The 14511-nt window shown below is 35.6% G+C and overlaps 1 protein-coding gene across 1 annotated transcript in view; it reads right to left on the reverse strand.

Annotated features, from left to right (window-relative positions):
- LOC131800600 (protein artichoke-like) overlaps window positions 1–13061 on the reverse strand; it is a 28125-nt gene extending 15064 nt beyond the window's left edge. The window contains 5 exon segments of the mRNA XM_059131649.1: window positions 8209–8381; window positions 8384–8404; window positions 8407–9175; window positions 12046–12458; window positions 12517–13061. Coding sequence (XP_058987632.1) covers window positions 8209–8381; window positions 8384–8404; window positions 8407–9175; window positions 12046–12458; window positions 12517–12751 — 1611 coding nt within the window. The 5' untranslated portion in view covers window positions 12752–13061.
- Between the last annotated feature and the right edge of the window lie 1450 nt (window positions 13062–14511).

The following is a 14511-nucleotide window of genomic DNA, read 5'->3' on the forward strand; positions in this document are numbered from 1 at the left end:
AAATATATTTTGACTTGTGTATGATTATTCAAATTGTTGACCTTCTATGCAGTATTCTGAGTAATGGGGCCAATATTGTTCATTTTGTATTCACAATTTCGACCTTTTGTGGGGAGGTCCAGAAGGAGTGGACCGATATATTCCATCTTAACACCAGATCTTGGGTTATAAATATGGGATGTGTGACATTTTAAGTCAATCGGATTCTTACATCACATTTTAGAAGGGTTATAATTATTCAAAATGTTTACCTTTGTGGGGGACGCACTTGATGGAGTGGACCGATACGATCCTTTTTGCACCTGATATATACTCACGCAAATATTAGTTTGCAAAGTTGATGCAAAATCGGATTATTGCTTCTCTCTCTGTGCTGAACATATTTTTCGTTTGTTTTTTATTTAATTTCGACCATTGGTGGGGAGGTACCAGAAGGAGTGGACCCGTATTCCATCTTGGTACCGACCTTGTGTTAAGAAAATATTGGATGTGTGAAATTTAAGACAATCGGACTCACCTTTATAAGAGTTGTAATTATTCAAAATTGACCGATATTGTCCATTTTCACACCTGACCTAGAATTGATGCAATATTAGGATATGCAAAGTTGGAGCAAAATCGAATTATCCTTTCTCTTTCTGTGCAGTTAATTATTTTAAATATTATTTAAATATTGCATTTTGTGGGGGAGGTACCAGAGGAAGAAGGAATGGTCCGATATTGCCCATCTCCGAACTCGATCTAAGTTTGACAATAATATTGCGATGTACCAATTTCGATCAATTCGGATACTCCCTTATCGTGCGCACCAACCAGCCAGACGGACGGACGGACAGACATCGCCCGATTGACTCCAAATGTTCTGAAACGGATTTGGTCCAAAGAGACCTAGGTTCTAGACCGTTATTTCGATGAGGCACGTTTTGGCCGTATCAATGATATATACCCTATGTAGCCATATGGCTGAGGGTATAAACATGTTTCAACGAAATTATACTACTCCTAGTTATCATAATTTATAGTCCTACATGTATTTAATAATCGTATTGCCTTTAGGATATTCAAATAAATGTTGTCTAAGAACTTGTGTGTGGCACTCTAATATTTCATTTCAACTCTACCTACATACATAGTATGTATACTCCTTGATATGTGTGAACAAACCATCATTTGTTTTCTTCACAACTATCTGTTAACGTTCTCATTGAGTCTCTATTATCGACATCGCAAACAATTAAGTTGTTGTCATTTACAATTTCAAGAACATTTGTTATGTAATTTAAAAAAAAAAACCCAAATAACTTAATTTATTCGCACTTACATTATTTTGGTATGGATAAATCGTAATATATGTATACACATCGTTGCTTTAATGTAGAGAGTCCTAATCAGCATTCTTGGCAAAATTAATGTTTTCAACATTGGTGAATTAGCTTTGAAAAACAAAGTCCAGCAAAATGAAATGTTATTTTTATACCCTACCCACATATTGGTAAGGGTATTATGTCTTTGCGCATTTGTTTATAACATGGAGAAGGAAGCGAGATAGACCCATAGTTACTTTTGAGGATCTCCATAGAATCACTTTCTGAGTTGATTTATGCATGTCAGTCCGTCTGTCCGTCAGTCTGTCCATGTATTCTTGTGAACAAAATGCAGGTCGCATTTATTATCTGTCTGAGATGAAATTTTCAAACAACATTTGTTTGGCCCAAGGACGAACCCTATTGAAATTGGAGATAATCGGTAAAAATTTAAATATAGCTCCCATATATATCTTCGTCCGATTTGCCTTATATTGTGCACCAAACGTGTAATATCAGCCCGAATAGTATGGAATTTTATACATACCACCAAATTAGGCCTGCAATAAGTATGCCAGATATAGCTATAGCTCCCATATATTTTGTTCATCCGATTTGTTATTTTGTCCTCCGCAGCCATAATATACACTCTGTAACAACACATTTGGGAAATATATCAAATGCAGCTCAGAAATAGCTTTGCTAAATTTTATCGAGATCGGTTCAGATTTGTATAGCTCCCATATATAACTTCGTCCGATTACCTTTTATTGTGCACCAAACGTCTAATATTGCCAAAATGGAATGGAATTTGGCACATACGACCGAATTGAAGTTAGTATGCCAAATTTGGTGAAGATCTATTCAGATTTAGCTAAAGCTCCCTATATATTGTTCATCCGATTTGTTATTTTGTCCTCCGCAGCCGTAATATACACTCTGTAACAGCAATATTTGGGGAAATATATCAAATACAGCTCAGAAATATCTTTGCCAAATTTTATCGAGATCGGTTCAGATTTGGATATAGTTCCCATATATATTTTTATCCGATTTCAAATTAATTTCGCACCAAATGGGCAATACAAGTCCGAATTTAAAAGATACAAATGCTTCGGCATATTTAGTCCTTGAATTTTAAATTATAATTATAATCATAGCGTGTATGATTGAATTCTCCCATAAAACTTTTAATATTAAGAAGAGCTCAACTAAATTAGCAAAGTGGTGTAGGGTATCATAAAATCGGCCCCGCCCGACTTTAGGACTTTCTTACTGGTTTGTCGATGAAATAAGGACTTATTGAATTGCGGCATTGGTCAAAAATTGCTTCGTATTTCGTGCGATATGTCCTGATTGTCCTTTTTATACCCTCCACCTTGAAAGAAAGGTATATTACTCTGTCATCCCGTTTGTAACATCCCTAAATACTCGTCGTAGACCCATAAAGTATATATATTCATAGTCCGTATAAAATTCTAAGTCGATTTAACAATGTCCGTCTGACTGTCTGTCTGTTGAAATCACGATACAACGCACATTATTTGACGTAGAGCTTAAAAATTTGGCACAATTTGTTGATATTGATGAGATATATCGGTCCAAGCTTTGGAATAGCCGCCATATAATGTTACCCCCCCAACTTCGCTATTTTGAAGATTTTCGCCACATTTTTTTCACGAATTTGTCTAAAAATTGGTATTTGTAGTTTTAATGGCTAGCTCCGGTGGCGAAACATTGTATGTATAGGTCCACGATTTTACCTCCTAATATACGGTATTTTTATGATTTTTGTCACATTTTTCCACGGATTTGTCTAAAGATTGGTATTTGTTTGTCATATTGCGTTCTAGCTCCGTTGGCGAAACATTGCATGTATAGTTCCACTTTTTGCATAGCCCCCCACATAACGCACACACCTACCATATTCGGTATTTTGATGATTTTTCGGCGGATTTGCCTGAAAATTGGTATTTGTAGTTCGTAATATGTTCTAGCTCCGGTGGCGAAAGTTGTATGTATAGGTCCACGATTTGTATAGTCCCCATATAACGGTACCTTCCGATTCTGATGATTGTTGTCCCTTTTTTTCAGGGATTGTACAAAAATTGGTATTTGTACTATATAGCTCCTGTGGGGAACATATTTACGTTTCCATGTTTTCATATAGCGCACATATAAACGGTCTTAATGGTATTTGTAGTTTAAAGTGGAACACGTTTGAATTCAGATACTTTTTATACAAAGGTGGATGTTTTTAAAGTTTGGCCCGGCCAAACTTATTTTTTAATTGTTTAACACAATTATATTTCACCTTTTTTCTTTCAATTTGGCATTTAAAACTCGCAATACATATTAACCGCTGTGGAAGGAATCGAATTTACCGAATTTTTTGCCAATCGATTTCATTTGCAAAAATGAAAGCGGACCCAATTTTCAGATTTTCTTTACCTCATGGTGGAGGACCGAACTTTCACAAGTTCGGTGCGGCCGACTTTAACGTGGATTTTACTTATTTTCTTTTAAGTTGCTATTCATACGATCATTGTTGGAATCCGCTTATACTTTTCTAATATATTTGTTACAAATTTAATTATAATTGATTAATATATTTTATTATTAAAGAAGGAAAAAAATACATTTATTGGAATTATATGAAAAATAATTGGGTTTTTATAACTTTTTACATCAATGGCCAAGAAAATGAATGACGAATTTTGTTATTCGATTTTTAACAAATTTTGCTATGCCTCTCATATATATTTGTACAATATATTTGTTTCGGATATAATATTTAAGTTCTCTCATATTCACTCGGTATAATAATATTGATCAAAAATAGCAAAAAAAAAAACAGTAAAACAGCAGCTAATTCGGCCGGGCCAATCTTTTTATACGCTCCACCATTTGGAAGAATCTGTGAAATTTCAAAAATTTTCCATGGGAAAATGTGGCTAAAATCATCAAAATACCGAATATCGGTGGTACCGTTAAATGGGGGATATACGATATCCTGGACCTATATAGATAATTCTCTTCCGAGGCATAAAATACCCACTAGGGACTCCTTGTTTAGAATTTCAGAAAATTCCATTGAAAAAATGAGACTAAAATCATCAAAATACCGAATACCGGGGGGTACCGTTATATGGGGGCTATACGATATCATGGACCGATATGGATAATTCTCTTCCAGGGATAAAGTACTCAAAAGGAATCCTTGTGTACATTTTCAGACAATTCCATTGAAAAATGTGGCTAAATCATCAAAAATGCCGAATATCGGGAGGTGCCATTATATGGGGGATATACTATATAGTGGACCTATAGACAATTCTTTTTACCATTGGGAAATGTGGCTAAAATCATTAAAATACCGAATATCAGGGTACCATTATATGGGGGCTATACGATATCGTGGACCGATATAGGCCATCTTCGAACTTGACCTGCCTGCAGAAAAAAAAGACAGATATATGCAAAATTTTAGCTTCCTATCATTATCGTTTGACTGTAGCGTGATTACATCAGACGGACGGACGGACGTGTTAGAATTTTACGCTGATCAAGAATAATATACTTTGTTGGGTCTAAACTTATTATTCGATGAGTTACAAACGGAATGACGAACTTAATGTAGCCACAATACTATGTTGGTGGAGGGTATAAAATCCAATATCTTACTGACATCTATTGTAGAAAATACACAACTTATTTTTTACATTACATAAACTAGCAAATACAGCAACCACCATGTACGGTACAACCATAGGCACGAATAATATTTAAATTTGATTTGTATTTGTTTATGTAGATGGCGCTAAACAAGTACTTCATATCATAGCAACGGGGAATTCCGAGAGTAGCGTTTTTTTTACCCTCCACCATAGTATGGAGTGTATATTAAGTTTGTCATTCCATTTGTAACACCTCGAAATATACATTTTGGACCCCACAAACTATATGTATTCTTGATCAGCATAAAATTCTATGTCGATTTAGCGATGTCTGTCCGTCTATACGTCTGTGGGAATCACTTTAGCTTCCGAACAAATGCAGGACTTTTGGTATTTAAACGGACCATGCAGGTCCACGTTTTGGTATAGCCCTCATATAATTGTACCTGCTATTTTCGGTATTTTGGTGACTTAAGCGACATTATTCACCGGAATTGTTTCAATTTGGTATTCAAAATTCGTAACGGATACTACAGCCTACAGCCCTATAGTCGGTACTTTGATGATTTTTTTTTCTGAGTATTCACCGAATTATTTCATATTTCGTATTTAAACTTTGTAATGGGACAGAAAAGTGACTTTGCAGGTCCACGACTTCGTATAGACCCCAAAATTACTCTAACTCCTTATATTCTGTATTTTTAAGAGTTTAACCGAATTTTTAATGGATTTCATTTAATTATTATTATTATTATTATTATTATTATTATTATTATTATTATTATTATTATTATTATTATTATTATTATATTATTATTATTATATATTATTATTATTATTATTATCTCTTTTTTTAAATGTCTTAATTCGTTCCATTTGTACGAATGCGTTCAAAGTTGGGCTTTTAAACTTATTAGTTATTTTCTTAAGTTTTGGGGGTAATTCAACGAAGCATATGTAATACACACTTCTATGAACAGCCAGGTTATTGTCTATTTAAAGATTTTTGTATCATTAAATTACACTATTTTCATTTGTTTTTGAACGATCTAAAGTCTACACATTTAAACATCTACTGTTTAGGAGGCCCTATAGGCCCCCCAACTACGCCGACGCATGGAGGGTGTATAAAACACTGTCATTCCGTATGTAACTCCCAGAAAAGAAACATTTTAGAGCCCATAAAATCTAAATATTCTTGATCAGCATAAAATTTTATGTCCAAAAATGTTTGGTTTTAAAAATATGCTGTAGTGGTCCACATTTTAGTACAGACCCCATATAACTGTACCTAACGACTTTCTGTATTTTGCCGATTTTAGCCATTAAAAATGAAAATATTAAAAATTTATAAAAATCTGTTATAAAGATGGTAGAGATCGGATCATTCCATCTGGTACCTCCCCCACAAAGGGTTAAAATTTTGAACAACAAAAACGATTATAAAATCCGAAATAAACATGTGTTTCCCTTCTTCAAGATGTGGTGTGAAGATGGAATATATCGGCGCACTCCTTCTGATACCTCCCCCACAGAGGGTTAAATTTTGAATATTCATGAAGCTCATAAAACACGAAACTAACATCCGATTACATTCAGACTTGGCACATCTCAATGTTTTTCATCAACACGAGATTTGTTATAAAGATTGTAGAGATCGCACCATTTCTTTTGGTGCCTCCCCACATAGACTTCGAGATTTTGAAAAACAATACGCTCAAGAAAGCTAAATAAGCATCCAAATCCATTCATCCATCTCCTCAAATTTCACACATACAAACATTTTTGATAACATCAAATCTGTTGTGAAGATCATCTGCCAATCCCTTCTGGTACCTCACCCACAAAGGGTCACAATTTCCAATACTTATATTTTTCTTAACCAGATATCTGATATAGATATGTAATTTATCGGAATTTATGATTTCGCATAAAATTGGATATAAATGTTAGATTTTTTATCTTTATTAGATGAAGTATGAAAACAGAATACTTCGATCCGCTATATCTGTTACCTCACGCAGATTTCCATATTTCCCCAAAAATTGCAAATATCTCATATAAAGTATAGGAAGTAGTCGATGTAGTCAAAATCTGGCACGTTGTAATATTATATGAGTTTTAGGTCAGATACGAATTGGTCAGTATTAGCCAAATGCTTCGGAACCACAGATTTATACCCCCTCAAGGCTGGGGGTATAATCTGTGGGCAAAACCGACTGATACTAGTTGACTTGTTGGAGATGTAATTATTTAAAATGTTGACCCGTTGTGGGAGAGGTGCCAGAAGGATTGGGTCAGATTTCACATAGATCTTGTGTTGGTATAAATATTGAGATGTGCGAATTTTGAAGAGAATCGGATGCTTATTTCGTATTTATAAGAGTTATAATAATTATTCCCAATTGGGGTCTTGGTGTGGGGGGTACATGATGGAGTGGGTTGATATTGTTCTTTTTCGCACATGACATAGCACTTATACAAATATTGGAAAATTTGAACAAAATTGATCCTTTCTTGTTCTATACGGAAAATTGTGAACTTTTGTGATGGAGATACTAAATGGAGTGGACCTATATTGTTCATCACCGAACTTGATCTATGTTTGGCAATAATATTAAGATGTTCCACGTTTGGATCAAACCGGATTCTCCCTTCGAATGATATCGTGCGCACCCGCCAGCCAGACAGTGGGACACCCCTAGATCTACTCCTAATGACCTGAATCGGATTTGGTCCACAGGGAAGGTCTAAAACAGTTATTTCGATTAGGCACGTTTCGGCCATATCAAATGATATTACCCGCTGTAGCCATATGACTGAGGGTAAAGAAGGGAAATAACAGCTTGGAACAGGTCAGTTCGGACATATATTCTAATGTCTTCGTTTCACCACAGTGAAGGGGCTACAGTTCGCTCTGTCTGTGCAAATCACTGTAGCTTCCAAACGGAATGAAATAAATGTTATATTTTTAATTTATGCAAAATTTATTTTTCGTCAAATGACAACCTATTCAAATTTTCAAAAAAAAAAAAAGAAAATCTAAAATACAATAGTAACATTCTTCAGCTGGGAAGTTCTCCTTCTCTTTAAAAGTTACTGACTTTTTGGCCCGTAAAAAAACAATATCGATTACAATACTTATTTATTAAAAAAATGTTCATTATCAAAGTTTATGTAGTCTTATATAATCTCATGAAACTAAAACTAAACAATACGGTTTATGCCGTATTATATATATCTTCAATTCCATATTCTTTCACCAAGCTAATATCCTTAACACATGCATCCACAGAGGTGACAACACACAGCGGCCGCTTTCCACTGTAGTACGGGCTATGATCACGGACATAGCTTATTTGGCGTATTTCCAAAAACTCCATCAATTCGTTCAGACAGGACACTGCCACGGATTGCCCTCATTGATACTTTTCGTAGTCGCGGAAAGGTGGCATTGGTGTCGGGCAAAAAAGAAAGGCGATTATTGTCTATGAGTAACTCACCAACATCGGTTAGACTGTCCAGAACTTCGGGCGGTATGACTTCCAAAAGATTATTTCCCAAATGTAATTTATCCAGTCGTCGCATTGGGGCAAACATTCGGACATCCAATGTGGTAAGTTCATTGTTGCCCAACGAAAGATACTGGATGAATGGTAGAGAGGCGAAGGCAAACGGATGCAAACGTTTGATGTTATTCGTTTTCAGTATAAGTTTCTTCAAGCGTGGCAATGTCGACGAGCCAAACAAGTCGGCATCCAGATATTCTAGTGAATTTTGTGACAAGTCCAGGGTATCTAAGGCAGTTAACCAGGCAAAGGTATTCGTTGTCAACGCCTTCAAATCGTTCTCATGTAGATAGAGTTTTCTCAACGATAAAAGATATTTAAAAGCGGTCGAATTAAGGGCCGTCAAACGATTACGACTCAAGTCTAAATATTGCAGTTTAATTAAATATTGAAATTGGTTTTCCGCCAGTTCTTTGAGGTCGTTGGAATTTAAATCTAAACACAATAATCGATTGAGACCTGCAAATACGTCGACATCTAGAAGTTCCAAACTATTCGCAGATAAATTTAGAGCTTTTAATTGTGTCATGCTATTGAAAGTGTGCTTTCCAATGTGGCGCAAAGGATTTGATGTTATGTTTAATTCCTCCATTCTTTGCAGACCACTGAATGATTTGACCGTAAGCTGAAAAAAGGCAATATATTTTTTAGTAAAGAGTATGTATGCATATACAGGGTGAGATAAAAAACTGCAACAAAGTCAAACGCCTTAAGTTTTACACTTTTTTAAATTTTATTGAATTAAAGCAAAAACTGTCGGAAATTGTAGAATAAGTTTAGATTTGTTCGTATTGGTCACCTTTGGTAGGAATTATGGCCGCTTGCTTGAGGTGATCGACACTTTGGTATTTTTTATTGCCAACCTTGCTTTCCAAAATACTCCAGACACAATAGTCCAACGGATTGTTATCCGGAGATTTCGGTGGCCATTGTGCACTGGAAATGAAGCGAGGAACCTCATTTTATAACCATTCTTGTGTGGCGCGTGCTGAGTGCGATGGTGCTGGTACGGCGGCCCACACCATCACCATGGCCAGCGCTTGAGTTCTGGTGGCCAACAGAAGGTGCACATTTTCAGCTGACCTCTTTGGCAAGTAAACACGACCATTTTGTTTGTTTACAAACTGCTGGACAATGAATTTTTTTCACTTTCTGAGTCGATTTATGCACGTCCGTCTGTCCATGTGTTCTTGAGAACAAAGCAAGTCGCATTTATTATCCGATTAAAATGAAAATGTCCAAAAAATATTTGTCTGGCCCAAGGACGAACCCTATTGAAATTGGTGACAATCGGATCAGATTTAGATATAGCTTCCATATATCTTCAACCGATTTCGGCTTAATTGTGCACCAAATGGCTAATATAAGTCAAAATAACCTGTATTTTGGTACATACCACCGAATTCAGTCTAGAAGCAAGTAAATCAAATTTGGAGAAAATCGGTTCAGATATAAACCCGATTTGGGGTTTTAAATCCATCAGATGCGAAATATGCACTCCAGGAGAATGATATTTGGTACCGGACATCAGTCAAATTTTATCGAGATCGGTTCAGATTAGGATATAGCTCCCATATATATATATCTTTATTCGATATCAAGTTTATTGTGCACCAAATGGCTAATATCAGCCCAAATGGACAGAATTTTGGCAATTACGACTGAATTCATCCTATAATCCAGTACTTCAAATGTGGTGTAAATCGGTTCAGACGTATACATTCGACAACAATGATATTTTGTACCAGTTATCAGATGAAGCCCAGAAATACATTTGCCAAATTTTATCAAGATTTGTTGAAATTTGGAAAAAGCTCCCATATATATGTCTTCAACCGATTTCAAGTTAATTGTGTACCAAATGGCCAATATCAGTCCAAAAATCCTAAATTTGGTACATCCGACCGAATACAGTACATTAAATTGGGAAAAAATCGGTTCAGATATAGCTCTGGCTCACATATATAGGTTTCATCCGATTTGATGCTAAACATGCGTAATACACACTCCAAAACAATGACATTTGATACCGGACATCAGATACAGATCGAAAATAATTCTAGCAAATTTTATCGAGATCAGTCGAGATTCAGTCTAAAGCAAGTACATCAATTTTTGTGAAAATCAGTTCAGATATAGCTATAGCTCCTATACATATGTTTCACCCGATTTGGCATTTAAGTCCCTCACATTCGTAATATGCATTCGACACAATGATATTTGGTACCAGATTTCTTATAAAGATCGGTAATACCTTTGCCAAATTTTATCGAGATCGGTTCAGAGCTGGATATAGCTCCCATATATATCTTCAACAGATTTCGGGTTTATTGTGTATCAAATGGCCAATATCTGTCAAAAAATCCTGAATTTTGGTATATTCGACCGAATTCAGTCTAGAAGCAAGTACGTCGAATTCGAAGGAAATCGGTCCAGGTATAGCTATAGCTCCCATATATATATGTTTCATCCGATTTGATGTTTAGTCCCTCACATTCATGATATGCATTCGGCACAATGATATTTGGTACCAGATATCTTATAAAGCTCAAAAAAAACCTTTCCAAAAATTTATCGAGAACTGCAAAGATTTGGATATAGCTCACATATATATATCCTTAATGCTAAAGTCCCTCACATGCGTAATACACACTCCAAAACAATGATATTTGATACCGGACATCAGATACAGATCGAAAATAATTCTAGCAAATTTTATCGAGATCGGTTCAGATTTTCCTATACCTTCGATATAGATCTTCATACGATTTTACGGTTATTGTACACCACATATGTAATATCAGCCCAAATTGGATAGATTTTTTTCATATTCAACCGAATTTTTTCATTTGGTGAAACTCGGTCCGGTATATCTATTGTTCCAATACATAATTTTTAATATTATTTGGTACTAGAGGTACAAAATCCTCCGCAAAATTTTGTTGAAAATCGATTCAGAGTTGGATATAGCTCCCAAATTATGACCTTGATACGCATTCAAATAAAGTTCTCCGATATACGCATGGTGGTGTATATAGCCGGTTCCGCCCGACTTTTGACCTTTCTTTACTGGTTAATATATAAATTGCAGGCATTTAGTTAAGATTTAGACTCTTGCCTCGTCTTATAAACCTATAGTAGAATTTTATGACAAATAATTTTGTAGAATATTTTGACTGATCGTAGCAAGTTTAAAGAAAGTTTTTCACCTTTTTTTAAGGACCATAAAGGCAACTTTTTGGCCCTTTTCGAAGACACTATATACATAAAAAGCACAAATTCCGAGAAATCTCAATACGAAAATTTCCGAAACTGTGGAAGAGTGGCGGACTAGTCCCCTATACTTTGGTTAATTTTCGATGTGAACTTTCAAAACGCCGATACACGTGTCTTCATTATTCTTAGCTCTATTTTCATAATCTGCCAGAACTTCCCTTTAATTATTGAAAAATTGAATTTTGTCGCACAGCATAATTTTAAATAAGTATCACTTACCTCTTCAATTTGATTGTCACTTAAAGTCAGCACTTGCAGTTGCGGATAATCATGGAAACTGACGGTTTTCAATTCATTGTTGTCCAAATGCAGACATTTTAATTTTTGAAATACTTTCCAGTCATCTTCCTCGATTTTCGTTAGCGCATTGTGTGAAAAGTTTCCATACTGTAAATACAGTAATCTGCTTTTTAAGTCAAAACTCAACTCCGTCAAGGTATTCCAACTAGCATCGAGATTTTCCAGTTTGTTGTAGGGGGAAAAATGTATGCCGCTGAGCGATTCTATGCCAGTTCCTGATATATTCAAAAACAAAAGATTCTGCATTGCTTTGAAGCCATCATCGTTGAGTTCTAATTCGCCAATTTGGGATAAGTCCAATGTTTCCAAAGCACTAAAATTGCTATTGATGTCTGCCAAAAAATAAATATTCGAAATACACATATTTCCATTGATTTTCAAAATACTTACCATTAATTTGAAATGCTTGTTTGTTTTCGTTGAAAACAATTAAATGCTTCCAGTTTCTTTGTCCGTTTACATCTTTCAATTCTTGTATATCAGTGCAAACTACTTGTCCTTGCTGTTCTTGGGAAGATTGTCCATCCACCGGAGTTGATTCCAAACATTTAGGTTTTATATTGAATGGCACACCGTTCGCCATTCCCATAAACAAAAATATACTCATGAATGAATTTATTAACATTTTGTTTTGATCTGCTGGCGGGGATTTTATGTAGGTTTGTGACTAACAATGTTATTTCCCTGAGTTCAGATTTAAGACTGATTTGTTTAGGAAGAATTGTATTTGCGATGCGAAAAAACAAGTTATCTCTTTTTTGTTTTGTTTGTTTTTGCATCGGTGATGCCAACCTGCCATTTTGTCCGGTAGCACTTTTGATTACTTTCGTAGAAGTGCTTGCCTTTGAAATTGTTTCAACATTAAGCTCATTTTCATCCAATTTATTGACGTATGTCTGTGTATATTTTCTTATCAATTCGCATTGGGTTTTGTTCAGTTTGTCATATTGATCATGGTCTATGAGGAGGTCGCACAGGGAGTCATTTCATTTTTGGAATTAAAGTGAGACGTTTTTTTTATTTTTTTATACCCTTCACCAGCTATGAGGATCCTCGAACGAAAAAGTATAAACAAAGCACACGTAATTTCTCTCTAGATTTTCATTTGCCATTGATTTGGCAGGGCGAGAGAGCCTCATACCACTACAAATGCATATATTGTGAGGCTGGCTGCCCTACTCCACATAGTGGTAAGGGTATTATGTCTTTGTGCATTTGTTTGTTACAGGAGACCCATAGTTACTTTTGAGGAACTCCATAGAATCACTTTCTGAGTCGATTTCTACATGTCAGTCCGTCCGTCCATGTATTTTTGTGAAAAAAAAAATACAGGTCGCATTTATTATCCGATTGAGATGAAATTTTGTAAACAATATTTGTTTAGCCCAAGGACGAACCCTAATCGAATCAGATTTAGATATAGCTCCAATATATTTTCACCCATTTTGGGTTAATTGTGCACCAAATGGATAATGTAAGTCCAAATGACCTGTATTTTGATACATCCCACCGAATTCTGCCTAGAAGCCAGCAAACCAAATTTGGTTCAGAAAATCGGTTCAGATTTGGAGTTTAAGTCCCTCACATTCGTAATATGCATTGGACAACAATGATATTTGGTATTAGATATCTTATAGAGTTCGGAAATACCATTGTAAAATTTTTTCAAGATCGGTTCAGATTGGGATATAGGTCCCACATATATCTTCAACCATTTTCGGGTTAATTGTGCACCAAATGGCCAATTTGTCAAAAAGTCCTGAATTTTGGTATATTAGACTGACTTTAGTCAAAAGCAAGTACGTCGAATTCGGAGGATTCAGATATAGCTATAGCTCCCATATACAGGGTGAGATGAAAAAACTGCAACCAACTTCAAACTGCTGTCATTTCTAAGCCACTCGTCCGACAGTTGGTAAAATTATTCCAGTGATAGCTCATTATATTGTTTACAAGCGTACAAAGCATTTTTGGTGAGAATTTTCCAGAAAAAAGTTATTTGTGATGGAATTCAAGCGTGATAGTGTGATTTCTTTATATTTGGCTGGAAAATCACAAGTGGCTATCGTTAGAGCACTCCAGCATTTAAATGTGAATAAATCTGTTGTGTCTCTACCATCGCTTGTTACCGTGACACTGGTAGCGTACGTAGCCACCAGAACTCAAGCGCCGGTCATGGTAATAGTATAGGCCGCCATAACAGCCGATGGTCGCTCTCCGCTCGTATTAAGCGACCGTGGCATCAGAATAAATGCCTAATATTATCGCGATATTATTCTGGAGGGTGTATTAAAGGGCACGCAAACATTTTGGCCGCAGACCTTGGACTTTCCAACAGGACTCAGCACGCTCCACCCAAGAATGGTTACGAAAAGAGGTTCCTCG

Source organism: Musca domestica, unplaced genomic scaffold (assembly GCF_030504385.1).
Source record: "Musca domestica strain aabys unplaced genomic scaffold, Musca_domestica.polishedcontigs.V.1.1 9, whole genome shotgun sequence".
Taxonomy (NCBI): domain Eukaryota; kingdom Metazoa; phylum Arthropoda; class Insecta; order Diptera; family Muscidae; genus Musca; species Musca domestica.